Source organism: Calonectris borealis, chromosome 1 (assembly GCF_964195595.1).
Source record: "Calonectris borealis chromosome 1, bCalBor7.hap1.2, whole genome shotgun sequence".
In the NCBI taxonomy this organism is placed as follows: domain Eukaryota; kingdom Metazoa; phylum Chordata; class Aves; order Procellariiformes; family Procellariidae; genus Calonectris; species Calonectris borealis.
This window is the reverse complement of record NC_134312.1, coordinates 114,156,157-114,180,968: the sequence shown is the minus strand read 5'-3', so window position 1 is coordinate 114,180,968 and position 24,812 is coordinate 114,156,157. Positions and strand designations below refer to the sequence as shown.

General features: G+C 36.6%; 1 protein-coding gene across 4 annotated transcripts in view; it reads right to left on the bottom strand.

Moving 5' to 3' along the window:
* Positions 1 to 1,296: 1,296 nt before the first annotated feature.
* The window catches only part of GABPA (GA binding protein transcription factor subunit alpha), a 28,366-nt gene continuing 4,850 nt past the window's right edge, over positions 1,297 to 24,812 (bottom strand). For 2 of the 4 annotated variants that reach the window (XM_075170645.1, XM_075170653.1), the window contains 8 exons: positions 23,863 to 24,007; positions 22,882 to 22,966; positions 17,329 to 17,574; positions 12,700 to 12,894; positions 11,856 to 11,912; positions 10,675 to 10,815; positions 9,127 to 9,319; positions 1,297 to 4,229 (listed from right to left, as the gene is read on the bottom strand). In XM_075170645.1, the coding sequence (XP_075026746.1) occupies positions 4,001 to 4,229; positions 9,127 to 9,319; positions 10,675 to 10,815; positions 11,856 to 11,912; positions 12,700 to 12,894; positions 17,329 to 17,574; positions 22,882 to 22,966; positions 23,863 to 24,007 (1,291 nt within the window). In that variant the 3' untranslated portion in view covers positions 1,297 to 4,000. The remainder of the gene's footprint in view (positions 4,230 to 9,126; positions 9,320 to 10,674; positions 10,816 to 11,855; positions 11,913 to 12,699; positions 12,895 to 17,328; positions 17,575 to 22,881; positions 22,967 to 23,862; positions 24,008 to 24,812) is intronic. The other 2 variants (XM_075170661.1, XM_075170671.1) reach the window with 1 other exon arrangement.

Below are 24,812 nucleotides of genomic sequence, written 5' to 3'. Positions count from 1 at the left end.
TGATGCAAAATATAATTGAGCCATAGTACGTCTAATGTATTGGGTCCCATGTTACAACTCTCAAAACCAGTCAATCATTCCTCTCCTTTAATTATTAAGTAATCTTCTGTTTAGCATCATCCATATTAACAACTCCTTTTCGAAAAGAAAAAAAAAATTACACAGTATCAAACCAAATATATTGTAGAAGTCCTGATATAGCTATACCAACACCAAAACTGTTAAGAATATGTATGATCTTGAAAAACAAAACCCACCACTCTAGTCAGTAAAAATATTCCCCGTAGACCTGTGTGAACGGATCTTGTATCACGCTGCGTTAAAAAAAAAAAAATTTCCCATAAACCTATGTCAATGGACCTTATATCATCCTTCTTTCACTGTCAGGCCATGGAGCCCCATGTCAGCTTATTTTGCTTAAGATTGATAATTGCAATTAGTTTGTAATTCCCTACATTGTTCCAATAAAAATTTCAGTCTGAGAATGGGAATCCCAAAACAAACTCCCACTGGCATACAGACTTAATATATAGTAACTATAAACACAAACAAAAGGTCGTCAATTAATAAAATACTGAACATTTGTAAGTGTACTTTAAAAGAAGGCAAACAAATTATTGAAATGTTCTAAAAACTATTTTCAGTCCATTACATGCTGTTGTTGCTGAGCTAAACATAAACATTTTGAAATCAAGTGATCTGGTAGATTTAAAGATGACAAAATATTTCAGTCTTGAATTTGGCAGTCCAGATGGAGGAGTTCAGAGGTATAATGAGAACATTTCTATTGAGACACGATTTTAAAATAAGGTAATAACAGTATAATCAGAATTTTATCTTCTTTTTAACAAGGGCAGTACTAACAATTGAGTTAGCGGGCCACATGAAGTAACTGCAAGAATGAAACAAAGTCCAAAGATTACAGATCAACGTGAACCTTTCCAATTTAAACACTCCTAAAAGCATAAAAGTAACTATTTTACAGGGCTCCATTTTGTCCTACTGTTAAGTTTCCTTCGTTATTTTTATCAAAGCACCGTTTGAGACTTACAATTAAGACATTAAAGAAAGCTGTTACAGTAATGAAGGACGCCGAGTTCCAGTTTAAAAGTAGAAACACGTAGCCACGTATTGAGTCAAAGAAGATGCATCTTCAGAAAATAAGATAGTCTGCCTTCTTCCTGTAACGACCTGGTGATCTTAAGGGTAGTGAGAATAAAGTGCATGCACCTTTAAACTGGTTGCACCTGAATGACATTACAAATGGCTTTCTGAAAAATTAAAAGTCAACAGGCATTAGCTGTATAACATTTTTATTTTACTATATTGACATTTTATGCACAAATATTTTATCAGAGTAAAAATAGAAAATAATTGTTTCATGTAAAATTACCAAAAAAATGCAAAACACAAAAGAAATACATAATTATTAGCAGAGTATAAGTGTCTTTATTTAAAGAGTAAAAAGTATGCAAAAACCCTTCCGTTTTACAAAAAATTGGGAATATTCTTTCTATGTTTTCCTTCTGGCAGCAACAGAACAACCTTTGACAATATATTCTACATCTTTTATTTTATTGAAGACATCAAGTTAGTCACAGATTTCTCCCTCAACTACAGAGAACGTGACAGTGATTTTATACTGTTTGAAAGATTCCTTCTTTACTAATTAGAACACGGTGGAAAAGCAGATGATCCCGCAACAAAGAACCCAAAGGACTATCATACCTACTGAAAAGCTGCAAAATAATATCGGATGTATTTACAAAGGAAGTGTGATATCAGAACTTTCCCCCGGAGGGCTTCTCATGTAACAAGAACATTCAGGGGGATAAAGTATTGACACAACGTTTCAATTTTGCTGTTAACTTATCCTCCCACAGTCCAGTTTGATCTAGAAAGCTGATGTTTTAAGCTTGTCTTCTCTTTATACTGTATTTTAACTAAAAAGGCCGCTCATGAACTCTGCTAAATAAAACTTGAGACTTGTTTTAGACTTCTGTTTAGCAACGGAGCAGTGTGTATACGTAGTTGCTGCCACCGCAAGATCAGCTTCATCTTATTCTTGGTAAGCAAACCTGCATCTATTTGCATAAGTCACCCAAACACTTGCCAACTGGTGGAATCAGACTACTAACAGTAATAAATGGATTGATGGCTGACCTCTCGTGACAGATGCATTTACATATTTTGCTTAAGATTTTTTTAAAAACAAAATAAAACCAGCATGCTCAGTAGATGGAGTGCTTTAAGAGCTCAAGAATGAAAACAGTATTAAGAATTCCTGAAAGAATCTGGCAAAAAAAAATTTATAATCGTGGTGATGATGAAGAAAGTAGGCTAGAACTACATGCAAGACTTCTAGTTAAGCAAAAACTATCTGCAGATGAACATCCACTTATAAACAAAAAGCTTTGTCCTCAATGCATCTTTAAAATAAACATGAGTGTTCTGTGTTCTTTGCCCTCTGCCTGCTAGTATGACCATTCCTTCTCAGATCAAGAGCAACAGTCCAGTGTTGCTCTCACTACTCAGAATAAACGCATTTTATGTTTAGAACCTCACTGTACAAGCACTTTTGATTTAGGGTTTAAGAGTAGCTCGATCCCTCACAGAATTAAAGGTTTTCCCTTATACATCTGCGTTTTAATTGTTAAGTGTTACCAGAGGGGGTTTCACTTATAAAAAGTTGGAAAATACGCATGGTGACATAATATTTATACTGTTTAATAACATGAAGGGGCAAAAGCAAACCCAAAATCGCACCATTTTCAGCCATCAGTACTGAAGCTCAAAAGTTGCAGCCTACTTCTTACTGCACAAGTAAGTTTGCATGAAGTACTCTCCGTAGCTCAGAATTCAGGATACATTCCAACTATTTCTATTCATCATCCAGACTTCAAATTGCACCCAGCTCTGGAGCATGCATTTGGCTTACGAAGCTTCAAAAACATCACTTGAAGTTCAGAAAGAAATTACTTTTAAATAAAAAATACATCTTTGTATTTTAATATATGTCAGACTGTACAGTAATTTGGAAATCAAACTTCAGTTCTCTGTAAAACTATTTTTCAACTTGCATTTTGTTTCTCAACAGGGACTACGGACTGTGATTAACTTAAGTCTTCAGTTACTAAGGTTGACTACTGTGCAGGTATACGCACCTTGCAGAACAGAGCATTAACAACCCCCACCAAAACAAACTACTCTTTGGGTGAAGGCTATTTTTTCAAGTTTTCAAATCACCTGATGGGGGGTGGTAGTGGGGGAAGAAGTTTGTCTTCGCTTTTTGCTAAATGGCTAGCATCAACAATGTCTTTCAAAACAGGTAAGTACTTGCCCTCATATATGCATATTATCTACATATTACAGTGAAATACTCATAATTGGCTTTTCACCTAAGCCAGATCTAAACCTGGATCTCCTTCTTCAGCACTGATCTTCAGTTCAGTCTAGTCTTAGTTTCCTTTGCTTATAAACACAGAAGCTGTTTTAAGAACCTGATGCTTTGTAACGTTTAATGTGTCTTTCGGCTCTGCTTGATTAAATGAGGATAATGAACATGTTTAACTTTGAAAGCATCAGATGCCATTTGGTAATTCAGCAGAGAACAAAAGACTGGAAAGGACTGAGTTCAGACAACTGATCAGCCTGTTTGCTGTAGGTACTTCATTTTTGTTAAAAGCGCTGCAAAAATTACTTCGTACAGCTGTGGACACAGCGCGCTGACCAGTTCAACCTTTCTCAACCAATTTCAGATTGCATATCACAGAGGCCCTGACTCAAAGTTGCAGAAGTCGTGGTGATCTCTTAACTTATATTGAAATATATGCTGTTAAAAGATCCAAATTTATGCGAGTCCCAGTTCTTTATAGAAAATCATGCTCTATATTGTACTGTCAAGAAACAAAAGAAGTTTCCAATTCTGATAAAGGTAAGAGCAGGAGCTGCTCTGGTTATATAGGAAAGGCCTCAGGCTCCCACTTTCAGGTCCTAGTGCTTAATTATCTTTCTCTGTTTGCAGGGATGCTGTAGCTAGTGCCACTGCTGTAACTGGCTGTGCAATGCCATGGAGCTGCATCTTGGCTAGTTTCTTCTGCTCACATTCTGTGACCAACCGATTCAACTCCGCTGCGCTGTATCCAATGAGAGTTTTCAAGTCACAGACAAATTTGTACACAAACCTCTTGCCTTGCACTTTGCAGATCATGTCTCCATCATAGTAATACCTGTAAAAAGAAAAAAAAAAGAAAAAAAAAATCAATGTAAATTTTCAGCATTTGTAACTTCCATACGCATCCGTTATTTACTTTAAGGTCACTCAGAGGCCAAAATACGAATCTTTTTCTCATCAAGATTCTCATAGAATTTCATATACCAAGATACATTTTCTTATATGAGAAAAGGGAAGGGGGTTGAAAATTGTCCCTGCACCTTGATATGTTACGGAGAAACAATACATAGTAATTATTTTCTAGGCAGTCCGAAGCACCAGTTCAGAAACGAAGGCCTCGGAGCAGTTTAAAAACAGCTGGGGGAAGGGGGAAATAAGTTTTATATAGCCTTTGCCTTAATAAGAAAATGTTGTCTCCCCCCTCATTACTGTCCTTTACTTTCTTTACTCTTGTCTCTGCTTTTCTGAGGAAAACATTCATGTTGGAAGCACTTTGAAAATTAGCATTGTAGTTTCTGTGATACTAAAGCAGCCATTCTCTCCCTATTGTTTTCAAAGATGGAAGTAAAACTATAAAAGCATGTTTGGGTTTTTTTATTTTTATATAGTTCATATGCCCACAAAACTACATCCTTTGCCTTTATTTACAATTAAAAGTGACTTCTCTAACTATGAATACTTTTTACATGCATCACAAAAGAATTACCAGACTGGGCAGAAGTGCAGTAAAGGTAACAAAGTCTAAATGACCCACTGTACTCCAGAGACATTATAAAACTTTAGGTGATACCAATAAAACAGAAGTTAGAATTTTACAATTTTGTTGCTGATCTTGTCTCACTGCAGGCATTAATAGAACACATGTCACATTTCTCCTTAAGAAAACCTAAGTGGCTGGGACATAACTTGGACTTGATGAGCTTAACAAGCTTGTGATAAATTTGGAAAAAATCAAAACCAAAACTAACCAACCAAAAAAAAAAAACCCACAGTTTAATTTCCTCAAAACCATCACCTCAAGTACAAATGACCCCGGATTTCTTGACTGTCTGAAACTCAATCCTCTGAGTGACATGCTTGTAAAGCAAAGATAATTCTCATTCACCAGCAAAATTCAGTCAATTAAAAGACTAACTTCTGTCTCCCACCTCTAGTGGAAAAGAGGTAAGTTACTAAGAATCCAACCAAATTTCTTCAGACACCGCAAATTCTGAAAAAAAAAAAAAAGCCTTTTCATTTCTTACTTTTGAGGGTCAGGATCTAAGCAACAGGACCAAAGCAAAGATAGGATGAGAGACAGACTATGTAGAAAAAATGCTGGCAAGCTGGTTACTGATACGATGCAAGAAGCCACAGAGGTCTTTATGGAGTACAAGAACTGTCAAAATAGCTTGCTATTGCTCTGTGGGTAAAGAAAGTTTGGTCCGTTTGCCAAAGCTCTCCTTCACCTTTCTCCTGAATGCCATACAGTTACACAAAAGCTTCCTCTTCAGTCCTCCCCCTCACTCCAGCCCGCCAAGCCAACATCTGCGCCTCCCTCAACTCCTCTTGTCTTCTCCTCCACAATCATTATGCTTGTTCTTAACTGCACCTCCGCTGCCACTCAGCACTTCTCCACGCCAGCCCTGTCCTCCAAAGCATCTTCCTGGCACCAGCTAAAGGATCTGTTGCTGTATGGTGTCCATCACATCCTAGTGAGGTAATGAGGTTTACTTCTAATGGGTTAGATGAACCCTGAAACCCAGAGGGTGGGATGATAATTTATGTTCAGCTTTGAAGTACAGTCTTGCAGTCCTGGGCGGAATTGGGGAAGGATGAGCGATTCCCTGGTGTGCCCCTCGCGTGTGAAATACAGTATAGCTTAGAGAAATACCGTATAGTTTAGAGCAGGCATTCATGTTGAATGTGACTGGGTACTGGACATAAAGAAATTGGGGAACTGGGAGCTGTGCTCACCTGGGTCAATACGAAGCATCTGCAGAAAGTCAGAGTTTGTAAAATGTGGCCATGGCATATGTCAAGTGCCACTGGCCAAATTTTTTTTTTTTTTTTTACGTTATTTAACTCTGTACAAGCATTTACATTTCTTGTACAATCCTGTACAATAACGACCATCTCAAAATAATGCTGCAGAAAAAGGCTTTACAAAACTGAATAAATTTCTTTAAATGATTTAGTCCGCATTACTGATACGATCAGAAAGGAAAAAGACCACAAGAAATTACTCCGCATTTATGCAAAAGCCCAAAACTATGCAAGATTCCCACATCTCATGCTAGAAACATTCAAGTTAGAATTCACGCAATGTGGTGAGAGGATTTTTTCAATATTATGTTGAAAGCATTTCTGATTACAGCATTTGCTTACTCAAAAATATAGAAAGCTAAAAATAAATAAAAATAAATACCCATGCAAGTTTACAAAGCCTTAGTTACTGGAATGTTCCAAGTCACATGAAAACTTTGTTTCAGAATAATACAGGGGATTAATCATTTTTCTTCAAGTCTCACTTCCCTACTGGATACCTAAACAGATGTTGATTTTAGAAAATTTACCAAGGTGTATGTAACAAAAAAAGCTGCTCTGCCATTTTTCACCCTGCCCTAGTTTCTATACTGCCTGGTTTTCCTACAGCTGGGCAGAAGAGCTAGCACATTTCTCAGTAATATCAACATCATTTTCTGTATTAACCAACAATTGACACAGTAATTTCAGTACATTAGTAAACAAAACATATTACCATTTAATAAAATTTTAGCTTGGCAACAGTGTTTCTCATGGGAGTAGCAAGAGGCATTAAACATCCCTTCAGGCATTCAAGTGTTAGAAAACATGTCAATATCGATGCAGCTGCCAAAATGGCAACATTTTGAGGAATGTGATTTCTGTAATTCTGTGACTAAAATATAAATGCAAAACTTCTCTAAGAGTGATTTATGCAAATTACTGTGCAGACATCTGTTTAATATCCCAGTGATAAGATCATCATTCTAAAGTTCTTCAGCTGCCTTTGAGATCTTCTGTGGAGTTTGTTGGCAAAACCCAAAAAACATTAGCATCATTTACATCATTTTTATGTTCCAGAAAGTCTTCACATATACCTTCAGTACATAAATGCATAGATTCCCAAAACCAGGTAGGAAATATGGGAATGGTATTGCAAAAATACAGGCTGGGGAGCAGCTCTACCGAAAAGGCCCTGCTTTGGGCAGGAGGTTGGACCAGAGACCTCCTGAGGCCTTTCCCACCCAAAGGACTCTGTGATCCTATGAAAAAAGTAACATTCTAATTTAATATATAAATAATGCAAGAACAGCCATACAAGACCAGACTAAAGATCTAAGGAAAAGCATGAAAGTAGACTAAGCATGTATCGATGCTCTTCCTTGCTTTCAATGATCTGGGGCTCAGGAACTTCTAGAAGTTGCATCTTTCCATACCTAATATCCTTCAAAATATTTCTTTTTCATTGATTTGTCCACTTTCCTCTCAAACTCATAAAATAATTCTGGCATCCACAATGCTGTGCCTGAAGAAGTTACAAGACAAATGAAAGGGTATAGTTAAATTCTGTATCTGGTGCCTGCCCAGGTTTCTTCTGATGCCTCCTGTTCATGTGAGTGAGATACCGAGCAGTCATTCTTTACTGACTCTATGCCATTCATGGTCTTCTAGACTTCGATCTCCCCCAGTGAAAGTACTCATTCTGCATTATGCATATTGATGTTATTTAAATCCTCCCTAAAAGACTAAAGAAAGACAGAAAATGGTAACTTAACCTTCATTTCTCATAGAGGTATTTTTAAATAGAAGTTGATTTTTTTTTTTAAACAACGCTAGATGAATTTACTTCCTTTTAAAAAAAAAAAATGTAGCGAAAAGTGGAAATGCTGAAAAGTAAATCTTAGATCCCAGACTTCAACGAATATGCAACTTCACTCATATAAAAAGAGTTCCTGAAACTGCTTAAATAATTTGCAGGATTAGCCAATAAATACCTTTCTTGAAAACTAATAAAGAGAAATAGATTTAACTGTATCAGAATAAGAAATTAGAAGTTCAATCTTAATGATTTCAGAGAACTTGGATGAATCTTCAAATGATTCCAGAGGCCAAAATAATCAGGGGAAAAAAGTCGAAAATTCAGGTACTTGCATTCTTCCCCCTCCTCAAGCACATCACCTACAGTGATTCAATAATACAAGTTCCTTTTACCAATGTCAAACTCCAAAATCACGAAGGAATGAAGACAGCCTGAAATGCTTCCATTTCTTCAGATGATAAAAGTTCACTATGTTGGAATCACAACTACTGTTGAAACTTACCCATCAACTGTATTTTTCAATTTAACATTCCTACCATAAGAACAATGGAATGATCAATGAATATTTGAACTTAGAAGAAGTTTTGTTACATACAGAAAAAATTGTTACATACAGAAAACTACTAACGATTACGTAATTACAGGAAAGTATCCGCTTTATACCATAACAAGAGCAAGAGGAACACAAACAAATAAACTGTAAAATATAAAAATAAGTCAATAATTCAGAGTATTCACATATATCTGTATCTTTCACCAATAATCATTATTGTTTGGCACACTACTGAAAGCATAAATGCTGAAGATACATTAAAAAGAAATGTATTTCCGAAAGTGAGCTACGCAAATTAACTATCATGTCAGTGTTCAATAATCTTGAAAAAAGAAAATGTATTTTCAAGAAGTTATTGTACTAGCTTCTTTAAAAAAAAGAAAAAAAAAAGGCAAAAAAGCCCAACAAATACCTTGCCCCTAAGACTCGTACGATCTGATCGGAAGGAGTAGCTTCAGAGGATCTGTTTATCCCTTTACTAAAAAAGCCGCAAGTCTTGCATGATAATAGTTAAAAATAAAGTAGCCAACTGGAAGCAAATGACTTGATACCTGATCAGTTCCTAAAGTTCCTTACCTCAAAGCCCGACTAAGCTTCTCATAGTTCATCGTGGGTTTATTTTTGCGCTGTCCCCATTTTTGCGCAACCAGTTCAGGTTGATTCAATTTAAACTCTCCTTCATCACCAACCCAAGAAATACAGTCCCGAGCATCTTTGTCAGTGAGAAGTTCTAATAAAAACTGCCACAACTGGATCTGGCCATTGTTTCCTGTTGAAATAGGAATAACAAGATCCATTTCAATTAGTCCCTTCTATGTTCCCCTCATAGCTAAAAATTTTCTACCAACATATTAAAACAGACCAACGTAGAATATATGATCGAAGGAAGACTTGCACTTAATTAATTTCTTCTAATTATTTTTTTGTAAACGTCTTCCTGCAAAGACATCAGTATTAATCTATTAAAAAAGAAACTGATGAATACAGAAAAAAAAAAAAATCAAGATTTCTCATAAATCTGCCCCTAGAACTTAAGAAAAAAAAGACAGAACACAATTAGCAAGAGCTGCTTATTCCTCTTCAGGCATATACGCACACATGCACACACATACACATATATATGTAATAGAAGCTGTTTTTTTAAAAAATAGTTTAGTCTCCAATTTTCAACGTGAAATATTAGAAATACAACTCCCCCCCACCCCAAACTTCAGTTTACGTCAGTATAACATCTTTCACGTCCAATCATTAAGATTACTTTTTAACTCAGGTATCTGCAGTTAAATTCCTAAATTCTCGATGAGATACAGATAGCAGACCTAATGTCTAAAGGGATAAACACAGCATATTCCCCACTGATGTCAGCTGATAAAATCTTGGCCTAAGAATCCTGAATGACATCATAATAGACTTTTATGGAGAGTATAAAACAAATAAAAATTCAAGGGAAAGGAGAGGAAAGGATTTAACAGAAAAATTCACAACAGTGGAGAGAACAAAAGAAAAATGACAGCAAGAAAAAAATAAGATAAAGAAATTAAGATGAGTTATTAATAATCAAAGAGTATGTACGAATAACAGTAATTCCAAAAACAAACTGCAGATTTAGTGTGCGGTTTTCGAGAAGGTCCATTCATTTAACCAAACAAGAAATCTGAAACTCGCTAAATTCTAAAGTCACCAAATTCGGGGGGGGGGGAGGAGGAGGGGAACAAGTAGAGCAAGTAGTATCTAGGCTAGGATTCTACAACATACAGTTTCTTTTCTCCCCCTTCTGCAAATGGAACGTGGAAAGAAGTTAAAAGCTTGAATAAATGCTATACAGTGGTTTCAGAGGACAGCCTGTTAAGTGATAGGAAGAGAAACAACTTTATGCATTTCATTTACTGCAGCACTCAAAAGCTGTGGCACCACATTCATATAGTGCCCATAGTGCGTGAGCTAACCAACCTGCCAGGTCTGCACGTGCTTGTGATATATTCTATAGCTACAGTCCCCTTCATACCACATGGACTTCTACCAACCTCACATTTAGAGTGACAAAGATGTGTTCTACAAAACTGTAATTCAAATTAATAAGCAAGTGTTTACTCCATTTGCATTTAAAAATAATGGAGACAATACCTGTTCTGTTCCCAGGGGAACTTCTGTCTTCCCCAGAGATCCTTGGAGCTCTCTGTACTTTAGCTGCCTTTGCATTGCTGTTTATTACTTTAATGGTGGTTGGGGTAGCAGGCTGTACAGATGCTGGAATAATCTGCACAGCTGTAAAGCAGAGAACATTGCAGAACATCAATTATAAATTGCTGGCACAGAAACAGGCATATATTATTTATTACCTGTATTATCACACAGGAGCTAGTTTTTTCCTTTGCTAAAAAGATACACTGTATAAATCACAATGCTAAGAATAATTTAAAGACTTTTTACCTCTTACAGTGGAAATTGTGCTTTTAGACTCGTAGCAGAGATGCCACATTACAGATAAAACATCAGTTTTATTTTACTATCATGTGTATTACATGTTTCCATAAAAAAAAAAACCTCTCATGCCTTTGTTTTAATCTTTATGCTCTTCCCATACGATCTACCCTAATGCACTTTTCTCTATAGTCACTGTACAACCCTCCACACCTGCTATTCAAACAGCAATTAAATACGCTTCTACTGCAATGGTATAAGAGGATGCAAATGCCCCCCTCTAGGTGTCTTTAAGCAGACACAAACCCAGTATGGAATACACAGTCTATCTATTTAACATATAAGCTGCTTACAAGTCTTCTGAAAATTGATTCATTCAAATAATTGATGACACTGCTTCAGCTGGAAGAATGAGTTTCAAATAACTGGAAATTTACTTTAATGTTTTTCTAGTATTGGTTTCTAAGCAAGACCTCTCTTCCACGCTCCCTTTCAGTTTTTGGAAACGCTTTCTTTTGAAATCATAACATTTTAATATATCTATTCATTAACACAATATGTAACCTAAAAAAACCGAACAACTCAAGACCTCAAATATGTGTCCTAGACAGCTTATTTCAAGAGAGTGGAGAACCTACCACCCAAAACGAAAGTTAGAGACTTTCATAGTTCAGGTCATACGCCACCTTCCAGCCAATAACAAAATATCGAGAAACCCATCATTTTACTTTCAAGTTTAAACTATACCCTCCTCCCCTCACAAAGGAAAACTACTCTCTCGAGTGATTTTCTAAATGTTGTACCATTATAGAGCTGAACCAAAGTACAGTGCTAAACCTGCGAACAGTTAATTGCGTAAATTAACTGCTGGAAGAAGTACTTACGCTGATCAATAGTAACAGTTGCTATTTCTCCAGAGTGTTCTTGGCTAGCCAACACATCTGCAAATGAGGGAAAAAAAAAAGTACATTTTTATTTAACCTACAAATTTCAAGTCACCTGAAGATCAAAAACTTTTGTATTTCATAGAGGAAAAATGTCAAAATTTGGTATCAGTTTGCAAGAGACATGCATAGCTCATGGTCTTATGAGTAGAGACATTTAATGTCTGTCATTCAATTTTTAGAAATAAGGATGTACATGGTGAATTTCAAGGTATCTTATGCATTCTCCATCCCCTAAATCCTTTAGCTATATCATGTAAATGAAGATGGAAATAGGTTTTAAGTCTGCCAAGTTACATCCAAGCATGGTAAATCTAAAATGCACATATACATTATAGTATTATACACATACAATGCATCACTTATCGGTTGTGTTGTGTACAATCTACGGACTTCATTTCCTATGCTTAATAATCTTCACTTCTATATGACAGAAATGTACATTAAATAACTCAGAATCAATATTTAATTATAAAACTGTCAAATTCAGCAGATGCACAAACTAAAAATCTTTATTAAAACAAAGGCGGAATCATCAGTCACTACTTCCTCCTTATTTGTTACGAAGTTTGATGAAAGACGGGCAAACAGCATTTAGTATGCAGACATGTTTCATAACAGAAGACATTCTCACTAATACCTCTTGTTATCTTGTATTGAAGCCCTCATTTTTACTGCCAATATTAAATAGAGGAAAAACAACTGCTCACAATTGGTTTCATCTTTAAAGAAAGAAAAAAAAAGAGGAGGGGGGAATAAGTAAAATCAGAAAAATCTGCCATACACTTTCGTAGAAGCTCCAAATGGCTCCAGAGGATTTCTCCCCGCGGGACGCGCTGGAAGAAGTCTTCTTGACTGAGGCTGCAGAGCTCCCGCCCGGGAATGCTGAGCGCATTGAGGTCAATGTCAGTCATGCTGAACTCCTTCATCACCCACACCACCCAGTGGAGCACCTGGTCTGTCGACCACTGCACTGGGTCTGGGAAAAGAGAGACAAAACTGCAAATCATCCCATTATATACTGCAAGGTTCCTCCTCACTGAGGATACAGAGCTAGACCTTACCGTAACTGACAACAAGAATGAAATATAAATGGCTACTGATCTAGAGCATTCAAACAAGCATAACCCAGAGTTCATTTTTTTTGTATGACCTTTTCTGAAGCCTTTTAAAAAACTTTATTTAGGGGGTTCTTGTTATCTGTTTATTTATTTTTTTAAAACGGCCTGCTTCTAGGCCAGTCAGTGCTACTATTCCGTTAAAGTCCAATGATGGTATGTTTTCATTAATACAATAACTTCCATAAAATAAAATACATAACATCAAGAAGTGTAGTTACCATCACCAAATCTGACTGGATGGAAAGTTGACTCCTCTTAAAATGCTGACGGAGTGGTGTTGCTTGGTGGGGAGATGGAAAGGGCAAAAAAGGGATTTCCTTTAGCAAAAGCTTTTACATCAGAACTACGCCTGACATTTCTCAAACACAGAAAATAATTATTTTTCTTTTTCCATAGGTCTTTAGTTTCAAAAAAGAGTAGTCTCTCTCACATCAGGATGCTCTTCCTCAAATATGCTGATCAGCATGTGATTATGATGAAATATTACACTCTAAACTCATCCACATTATTCCAGTTTCTAAACTATTTAAAATCACCATGGTACTGGGTTTGGATGGGATGGAGTTAATTTTCTTTATAGCAGCCCTTATGGTCCTGTGTTTTAGGCTGGTGACCAAAACAGCATTGGTAACACACTGATGTTTTAGCTACTGCTGAGCAGTGTTTGCACAGTCAAGGTGTGACTGACTAAAGCCCTAGGCGTGGGACACGACTCCCCTACAATGGAAAAAGGCTCAGAGGAGATGGGCAAGGGTGAAGTGCCCGTGCAGCTCAGAGAATAATGCAAAGAAGCATTTGCAAATGCAAAAAAGGAGGCGGAAGGTAACCTTTGTTTTAGATAAACAGCTATCAACAGCTGAGTGGATCAACTGGTGCTGTAAATGTCTCCCTGAGCCAGCCAGACTAGCATGGGGGGAGTGAATACATTGCTCAGCCCAACATAGATCACACAAACTAGACAACTAGCAAAAGGATTTCGAAGAGAGCAACAGGCTTGGGCTGGTATTCCTTCCTGGCAACTGGGGACACCCAACATCGTGATGGTAAGCGTATAATATAGAGACCAGTAATGGGAATCACATTGGTATTGTGATTGAACAGTGTGTTGCAATTGCTGTATTTTTCTAAGTGTAACTTACCTTTGTATTGTGTTTTTAGTATAACTTGTATCACTCTGCTAAATCAGAAATCCCATGTAACATCAACGATCTTCAAGTAAATTTGGCATCAAACACTACATCCTCCATGCATGGAGTATCTAAAAGAACCTGGTCAGAGAGTATGGGACTCCGACACAAGGCCTTCTCTGTTTCTCACTCAGCCACCCCAGCGAGTAGGCTGGGGGTGCACAAGAAACTGGGAGGGGACACAGCCAGGACAGCTTATTAAATTGTCTTTATCTTGACCCATGATTTTTTTTTTAACTTGCTTTGGGCCTTTTGATTCTTTCCCCCATGCCTCTGGAGGGGAAGTGAGCAAGTGAAGAGGCTCACCTGCCAGCTGGGGTCAACCCACCACAAGGGTGGGCTAATAAACATGCACTATATATATATATATAGATAAAAATATGAAACAGTAAGTGTAATATACCACATCTAGAAAGACCACAATAAATCATTAAACCAAAATTTGATACAATAGGACCCAATGCATGCCTGTATTTGAATCAAACAAGCCACAGCATCAAGTTTTGGGATGCCTGTTTGACATTTCAACAGAATACAACATGCAGATCATTTAAATGCCAGTGTTAAACCCACAAAAGTATGGACAACTCACACAGCAGAGGAACATATAGAAATGGTAATAAATAATCAACTCAAGATATGCGCAATACATGATTTGTTGACTCAAGAGATTTTAACATTAAAAGTCTGTTGTTTCAAGCAGTATTAGTGTGAGCAAGCTAGAAAGAGGATGGGTAAATTTAAGCAACATCTTCAAAACTTTGTTAACCTTGCATGCAATATATTAAAACATATACGTACAACAAGTACAAACTGGAAGTGGAAACTAAAGCAGGGATATTTATTTTCACTGTCTCAAGGGTAAAAAACAGGAGCAGAACAATTATGTATTTTTAAATTATGATACTGCAAACAGATGTCACCTTGACAAGTTTTTATTTTAAGAATTAAAGAAAGCAAAGCTTTATAAGTCTATAAACATTATCTAGGAGTCACAAATTCTATTTTGCTTAATAAAGGACAGTAACATTGCATGATTTTTTGCTGATGCTACCTAAAACCATGCAATGTAATCCTTTGGGAAAAGTCACACCAAAAGGGTTTTGGTCTTCAAAATGTTATCAGCAGTGAATTTTCATCAAAAAGCTCCTAATTTGTTCTCATTGACAGAACATAATCTGCAAGGTAACATGAATCATTACTTTCTCCAACCAGTTCCATGGTTTCCAAGCTTTCTGCTGCTTCCTTTTTTGGCTTTATTTCTCATGCCAATTAATATTTTCCTTCTTCCTAGGGACCTTTGCAATGGTACCGAATTTTTGGATTCTATTAGCAGAAATACCTTTAACAGCTAAGAATGTGTAATCTCTAGTAAAACACACCAAAACATAACACAAAGGGAAAGTCACAACATTTTAAAGACCTGCTAAAAGCTAATTTTCCATTTGCAGCAAAACAGAGAAACCTGTAAGGATGAAGATACCGAACCACTACCTTTCTGGATGATGATTATTTACTGACTGGACTTGACATTTAATATCAACATACCCTGTCTTTTGAAAAGATTCAAGGAATAATTTCAGATGAATAATTTCAGAGAACTTCACAGAACCAAGCCTCACAACTCTTTGAAGAAAACTGGCCTCTTTTTCTATTTTTTAAGATGTATATTTATAAACGTTGGGGAAAAAAAAGGCTTTTTTGGGGGACTGCATAAGAACCTCAAGAACATTCTTTACTCTCAGATAACGTAGAACTTAGTGGTGCCTTATTTCAACCCAAGTCCCTGCAACATCAAATCAGATAACGTTTAAAATTTTATTCTTTCTAGGAAGGCAGTTTAGCACATTTTTCTGATATCAAGAGAACGCTATTATTCTTAATACAGAGATCTCTGCCATAATGAACTAGTATGATTTTCCTGGAAAATCTGCACTCCCGTGACACAAAAGACATTAAACTTTTAAAGTCACAGTTGTGGGTTATAGGGTTTTCTTAAAGCAGCAACATTATTAAAGTTTATTAACATTATTCAACATAACAACAACATGGTTTTAAGTAATTTTCTTCTTACATTAATGGGAGAGCATGCTGAAAAATATCAGTCTGCTCCTGATAATGCTCCTGATAATGCCCCCTCTCCCCCCAAACATTCTGCATCAAAACCTTAATGATCAACAGATGAAAACTACTTTGGAAGTGCTTGCCTATAAGAACAACAAAAAGGCATGAAAAAGCCATTGCTTTAGTTATCAAAAATACATTCAAAATATCGACAAGCTACATCTCCTGCAAAGACCTGCAACTTCACTGGAATTCTTAAACACCTCCAAATATCCCACTTGCCAAATATATTCCAGTTTTGCAGGTCTGCTTAAGATATTACAGCTTCATATGCTCAATATGCCTTGACAGTACATTTCTGCAAGTCACACCAAGCAACTCAGCTGGATAATCTCCTGAACGTGATGTAGGTCTAAATCCCACAGTTTCAGTTCAATTCTAAGCAGGCATTCAGAGATGCTTTTTCGAAGCCTGCTAAATAACAACATTAATTCAAAAGAGATAATGATCTACCAGAAGACTTATATTCAGTTCTGAATCATCTTTTTCCAGTATGAAGTCAAGTATGGCTTTCCATGCAAAATCTGATTTTACACCGTACTCGGCATCCTACAACCTATGAACAATTTGTTTCAGTATCTTAAAAGGCAACCCCCACCAAGTACTGAGTCTAGTTCGAATTCAGACACACATGAAAAAGAGCTTTATCACTAACATATACATTTTTAAGGAGGGGAGGAAGAAGAAAACTGCTTTCTAAAAACTGAAATGACAGGAAGGTTATGGAGCAAAAAGGACTGTTTTAATAAAACTATTACAAGCACTGATTCTACTTCACTTTAGCCCTCTCTTATGCAGATATTTGCATTGTACTTACCCATATCATAAGAAGCTTTCTCTGAGGTATTGGAGCACTTTAATTATATAACCAAAATTAATTATCATTTATGAAAAAACACCAATCCTCCAAACAAACAAAAGAACCCAGCCACCTCCTGAACACACGCACGCGCACACACACACGGAGTCATGTATTATTACCATAGGGTATTCCAAGGCGCTCCTGCTCCTTTCGGTAGCCTTCCAATGCTGCGGCCCATCGTGTCACTTGTTCAGAGGTTTCATCTGAAATTGTTGTAATATGTTTTGTTCCATCCAAGGTTATCACTTGAGCTTCCTCGACAAGGTGAGCTTCAGCCTCTGCATGATGAGCATCCGGATCAATCACTACCTCCACAGTCTCCACAGGCTTCACAATTTCAAGGATGTTTAACTTGGGCTCTATCCCTAGATATAGAAAGAACAAACAAAAAACTTAAAAATAGCAATGCAAATATGACAAAAACATTGTTTTAAAGCTTTCTGGTTAATAGGTGTTAGCATACTTAGGAAAGAAGCATGACACAAAAGCATCACCAAATTTATGCAAGAGTCCTAAATTAGAATGACCTATTCTATTACACAGTATATACTTTAGTAAGGTGAATACAAAGCTGTCCCTCTTTCCTCCCCCAGTATTACAGCTTCCTGTTCTTTTAGGTGATCCATTTCACATATCTTGAACAGAATGTTCAGCATGTGGGCACAAAGAACAAGTATTTTGGTCTGTAAGAAATATACCAAACCAAAGCAAAAATAAAAGCAAACCCCAAAAAAAACAGAACAAGCATCCACCTCTTTCACCCAACCAAGAGGCATTTCTTTCAGTCTTTACAGTATTTCCCTGCTATCTCTGGGGTCTACACACAGGAGTTAACATTTTCTTTCAGTGCCCTGCAAGAGGCAGTGTGTTCAACAGCAAGTTAAAAGAAAACTAGAAAATTCTTCATGTTTTAAGCTTCATCAGCTACTCATGTTTTGGTTTTATGTCTATCTTTTAAAATATTAGACCACGGAGTTTGAAGATATGTCTGTAGGTATTCTGCAGCAATAAAGAACACATTCACTAATGCTACTAATTCTTTGTATCAGCACCTTCTCTGTCATTTTCTGAGAAGGTATTTTGTCCATCTGGTGCCTCACCAAATTTCTGACTTTGTATAGAAGTCATGATAATATGTATTCTTGTCATTGTAATATGCTAAACAGAAAAAAATTCTTTCGATTTTTGTGACATATAATTTCCATTACAGTAACAACTAACAACCACACTTCTTCAAGAGATTTTTACCAAACATATTTGCACATTAAAAAAAAAAAAATGTATCTGTAAAATCCATTTTATTATGACTTAGAAAACCTTGACCAGGGTTAGGCAGTTGAAGGTCGGATTCACAGAACATCACGTGGCCAGAATAACTTCTTGTGCCGTAAGGTATTACTTTGTGTCCCTCCCGTCTAATCTATATTAAAGCTCAATGTGAGATGGTAGGTTCTGTAGGTGACGGTCTTAAAAGCTAAAACCACAACCCATTCACAGTTTATAAGGGAAAACAAATGGAGTACTTACCTGTAGTACAAGTAAGAACAAACCAAGTCTTTTTTAGACAAGTATTCCTCTAGACTTTAAAAGGAATTCAGCTTGAGAAAAATATTAGAAAGGGAACACTACAAAGACTGCAAGTACAATATGCAGCAATATGAAATTAAGGCAGTGAAAATAGATGTAGACAACCAGTAAGTGGTTGATTAGATGAAGAAGCAAACATGAAGAAAAAGCAAAAAAGTACCTTACTTAGGAGAGTAAGTGTTTTATCTAGGCCATCTAAGATTAACAGGCACAGCAGAGGCTTGTTTTAAAGTCAGATAGAAATGGGTAAGGGAAAACACTAAGGGTTAAGATTCTATTTCTGATCTTCAAAAGAGACAGTAAAGAAAAAAGCTTCTAGAAAGGAACAGTTCACTATTGCTCAACAAAATTATTCACTGTCTGTCAAATAACTACATGTCAAAAGAACTGTGAATGGAGATCAAAGTGACGAGTCTCTAGAGAAATCAGCTTATAAGTAAAAATGTTGTGAAGTAGTCTGCCATCTAACCTACTGCAACATTTGATCAACATTAAATCACTGGGTTTGTCTGCATATCTTCTCACATCTCTACCTACTGCATAAGAAAACAGATGTCCAGTCTTCCTTGGACAGCACGTAAGTTGTGGAACACGATGTGACAATGTCACACCCCCAAAAAGTATAAACTGGTACAAAAAGTACAAAAATTCAAGGACATTAGCTATCAAGACATGTCCAGATGTTGCCAGTACAAGCCCCTTCACTGCTAATTGTCTGAAGCTAGAGAATATACTAGGGTTAAGACTGACCTACGGGCAACCTGGTTTTTCTTCCTTGAAATGTCTAGTATTAACCACAGCCAGAGACAGGACTTTAGTGATACTGCACCTTTAATCTAAATCAATATGTTTCATTACACTTCGTTCCTTTTCATGAATCGTTCCTTTACATACTAAAAATAATAAAAGCCTAGTTATTGCAAAAAACAGTTAAGAAACCACAATCAAATGAGAAGTTACACAGGTTACGCAGTTAAAACAGGACTCGGACTTCAGCTACCTAAATCCAAAGAACCTTTCATGCTTAACCACCACTTAGTCCCAAAATCTGCGTAAGTATCTATACCACAGCTACATACACATGCTCAGAAATTCTCAAAGCAGCTAGACGCTAACCTCTTATGTCAGTTAAGTGTTTAAAAAGTAGGTGGAACAGCATCTGTTTGGGAAAATGTTAATCTTGCAGGTGTGCTTTGGGTGTGCATAACAGACAGAACTGAGCTCAACACAAACGGCAGCTACAGACACTTTCATTCACAAACACGGCCTTGACTCGTTTTTGTATGTGGTACGTGAACAACTTGAATGGCAGGTTAACTGGACTACCTGTTCGTACACTTTGCAAACAAGAGATAGAAAGCAAAACTACATTATCCACCTCCATAATACAGGTCTCTCTCCTCCTATTGCTCAAACCAATGACTGTCAGAGGTCGCTGCTCTCATTCTGGCCCTTTCAATCTATCTCTGTCTCCCACAGTTCATCTGAAAAAAGTGTGGCAAGTACTTCCATTAAAGCTTGCCAGTACTCTGTTGATTAAGGAAGTAGAAAAAGCAAGAAAAAATTCCTTCAGGTGACAGACTACCAGCCAGATTTTCCACCTCTGAAGTTTTTCCAAAAAAGATTTCAACCTATGCCATACACACAGCACTGGCATTTACAACCTGAAAAGTTTATCTTCCCTACACCCCACCCATTTCTTTTCTTAAAAACAAAACCAAAACAAAACAAAAAAAAAGAAAAAAAGAAAGCAACTAAAAATAGGGTCAGAAGCCATTTTATCATATCTCAAGGAAAAAAACACCTACCAACCTTAACAGCTTAAGGATGGCAAAATGTTAATCTGATATTATCTATAGTCAGACAGGCAGGAGAAAGCCTTGATCAAATATAACTTGTGTCTGGATTTAAAAAAAAAAAAAAAAAAAAGACCAAAATATTTGCTATGGAGGTCTTCAAAATTAAAGCTTTTTTCAAATTCTTTGACATACGATGCAACGCAGTTACTCAGATCTCCACAGACTTGCAAGAGGCTTAGTTCAGAGCAGTACAGAGCAGGGCTGCGCTCAAAATTGCTGTTCTCACAGTGACAGGAAAACCATATACATCTCCACTCTTCAAACCAGAAGGGCATTAAGGCAAGGTGGAGTGACAGGATGGTCCTTCTAGTAAAAAGAATAAACAGGACTGAAATTTTATCTGCTGTAACTTATATTAAGAGATCTTTGTTTGAAATGCTATAAAAGAACTACAATGCACTATATTTCAGCTGGTGTTTACTCCTTTGAATTTACAGATGGCTAATTAAAATTTGATAGAACACTTGAACTGACATAACAGCTTTTCTCTTAAGTAGTAAAAGAGTCCAATCCACCACAAGGATTAGCATCACTGATTACTGCTAGCTGAATTCTATATATTATACAAGTTGGGGAAAAATAAAAAGAAGTACATCGAGAATCTTTCAATACCTCATCCGTACAAGAAAAATATGTGGATGGCATAAGAAGCTGTTTTTTTCCCCTCTGGCTCAAAGGGACACCGCAGTCTAAATAACAAGTCCATCTCCCTGTTAGTGATCCAAATATCTTCCTTTTATTATTTATATCCATGCTGTTTGTTTTCTGATATTCTGTCCTGCCATATTTTATTTGACTTCAACAGACAGATTTCTTATGAGTTGCTTAAGTATCAAGTATCATGGCCTGAAAAATACTGAGGATTGTTCTGAAGTCACACAAAAGTACTTAATACTCAGGTGTGTCTTTTAAGGAAAGAGGAAGAGAGAGAAGAAAAAAAAAAAAAAGCAGCTCCTTGTGCTATATGGTCATGCACCTCAGTTTTACATTAAAAAAGAAGGGAAAAAAAGCACAGGAAGAAAATGGAAGATAACAGTGAAGATATTTATGACTTGCATCCTTTTGAAAATGGAAGTCCGAGCACTGCATACTACAAGTTACTGGGCATGAATTAAGAGCAGTTATTCTAGTTCCCTGGAGGATATTTCTACTCTATTTTTAAAACCAGGAAAGTAGTTCAATCCCCATTACATATGGGGAACTGAGGATTCAACCTAGCACTAGTCACCTGACACTCAGCATTAAAAGCAAATCATCAGTCTTACCCAATACTGTTAATACAAAACAGAAAGTCTTTCTTCTGTCTAATCTACGCTGAAGCCACAAGAAAGCAAAATGCGCTCCCCAAATTTTGCTAATCTGCTTTGCTGACATAATTCAAAACAGATAATCAAAGATACTCTAACTCCAGTAGGAACTTGTTGTCACTGTTTGTTTGAAAATATGGCAACAAACATCTGTAGCTGTTCCCAGAGCCCAACATGAACGTTGTCTTCAGTGAGTGGTGGCAGTCCTTCCACTCAAGGCATATGGAGGGAGCAAAGGAGAAGAATAGGACAAAAAGCAAAACAATGAAGCTACTAATCCCTGAGGATTTGAAAAGGGGAAATCCTGCCATACCTGATACTACAAGCAAATAAAAACTATGCATCAACAAATCCCTACCTACCTGGTTAATGCTCCTCTGCCACAACAGTTTACTCTGACTTCTCATCCAAAGAAAACAGACAATAGATAGTGATCCCAGCCTTTCATACCAATTTTCAGCTAGCTATATATACTGTCATAATCTAATCGTTCACGAAACACACAAACTCACTCACCTCACAAAGATGAAACTGTCACCTACCTAGACAAAAATCTTTTGCCTGCTTAGATACTTGGTCTGGTATGAGTAACTACTCACCCTTAATGAAAGCCTCATACTGCAGTTGTCACTATTTGACCCAGGTTTGTCTGGGTTTTGGTTTTGGCTTTGTTTTTACTTAGAAATTGGTATGAACCTACTATAAAAAAACCATTTCAAATAGCATCAGTCCATTACATTTATTTTAATTACTGCTACTTATAACCACAGCATGCAATGAAAGAGACATTCTGAAGCTACGTGATCATTGACTGATTTTCTCAATTTTACAGCTAGAAATAGTAGGAGATTAGGTTTGCTCACAAGAGGACTCCTACAATATTAATTTGTCTGTACAACAGACAAACATAACTGCTTACCTTGCCTAGATATTACTTGCACACTGAGTTGCACTGTTCCATCTGTTTTTACTCCTTGATCAAAAAGGCTTCGCTCTGGGTCCAGCTTGATAAAAGCAAAAAAATTAAAAATATGTATTAGTCTCACAGTTATAAGAAACTCATTCTCCTTTAAACTTTAGAAACACTTAGTGTCTGCAGCAAATTTTCTGAAGAAGCGTGCCAATATTTTTAGTACTATGTAGACATAGTACACAACAGAAAGAATTTGGTCAGAATTTGAAACTCGCCACTCTGTTCTGTTTAAGGCAGTTTCACTTACAGGGACAGTTTTTAACCTAAAAAAAGCAATGCAATACCCGGAAGTACCTTCACTTTGTGGAAAATATCTACAGTTCCTTTTCCCAGTTTTTAACACCTTCATAAAAATTCTTGTCTTTAAAGCAGTATTCTCCCTGTTGTTTCCGGAGAAGCCACAGATGTCTGATTATAACCACAAATAAAACATGCAGCTAAACACAATGCTAAACAGCTATACTGTCTAACATGTGGTGATGCCTGTAAAAATAGGGGGGTGAGGCTGGAATTTTTTGAGTAATGTTTTGCTGTCTATGCACCTGAATAGTATAAAAACCTTCTCGCTTTATTCAGATTCAAAACAAGATTAGACTCATGGAAATTCAGGCAGCAACAAATGATGTGGGCTACCTCAAGAGAAGATAATATTGTCATTGCCCTCATTCCTTCACTCGCAAGGTGGTAATTTTTTGCTTTCTTACCCTCACCCCAGGAACCCAGAAAGTATTTTGATTTTATTCACACTGAATTAGTGTGTACATATTAAATCGTCTGATGATAATGAACCTGACATAAAATTAAACCCTTAATTGTAATTAATATATCGAATGACGCATGAATTCCATGAACAATGGAAGAAAGGGACAAAGTATGTAAAATGCTTCTCCATTAAGAGGTTAAATCTTTCACAGCCTTTCAATTTACCTGGATATCTTGCAGGCAAATTTCATGTGCATCCAAGGAACACTGCAGTCTGGGTTCCAGCAATTTCTTAAGATTTCCAATTGGCTCATTGATGTCAATAGCTTGACTCACAAATTCTGCTGTGGTGTAGGTTTGCTCAACGATGCTTAAATATCAAATTAATCAACAAATCATTACCTACATGTTAATACAGTAGATATAGGAAAGCTTAAAAAAAGTTAGAAATAAACTACATAAAAGGTAATACCGACTCTGAAATCTTAATACCGTGCAGAACAACTCTTAGCTTGAGTAGAGAGTGAATTACTAAATTTGGTCCCATTGATTTTACAGCTGTGTAACTCTTCTTTTACCCTGTCATCGTTAAAAAGCTAGGTTAAATACCAAGATCATTTCCAAATCACCAATTTCAAGAGATTAAGTCATGATCAGTATATTATACATTACTAACTTGCATGTAGAGTAAACTAATTCTATTTGCCTTGCCTAGACTGTATTTAAAAGATATTCAAGTTAAAAACAAAGAAAGAAACTTAACAGCTAGGGAAAAAAGAAGGAAAAAATGTTCACACTCATACAGAGTAATTGTCCATGTCTTTTCGCTAGTCAGCACCAGGATAAACTTAATGCATACATGAGACAACCAGAAGGAACTACAGCAACATGGAGCCTTGAAGGAAACATTAGTCACGTGTCATGGTTGTCCTGCACTAAAATGATGACAGTATTGGCATAGGCATTCAGAAACATCAATGTTATGGGACTCATGTCTTAATCTTAGACAGTTGGTCTCTCTACATTTACACAGAAGGAAATCAGAAAGTATACAGGCATAGTCAGTTTGTAAGTAGTAAAAATATACAAGGAGCTCAGAATAAGAAGAAACTAATAAGTGGTTTTAAATCAGTTCTCCAAAACAGGTTCTTAAAGAGCAGGTCACCTACCAGCCT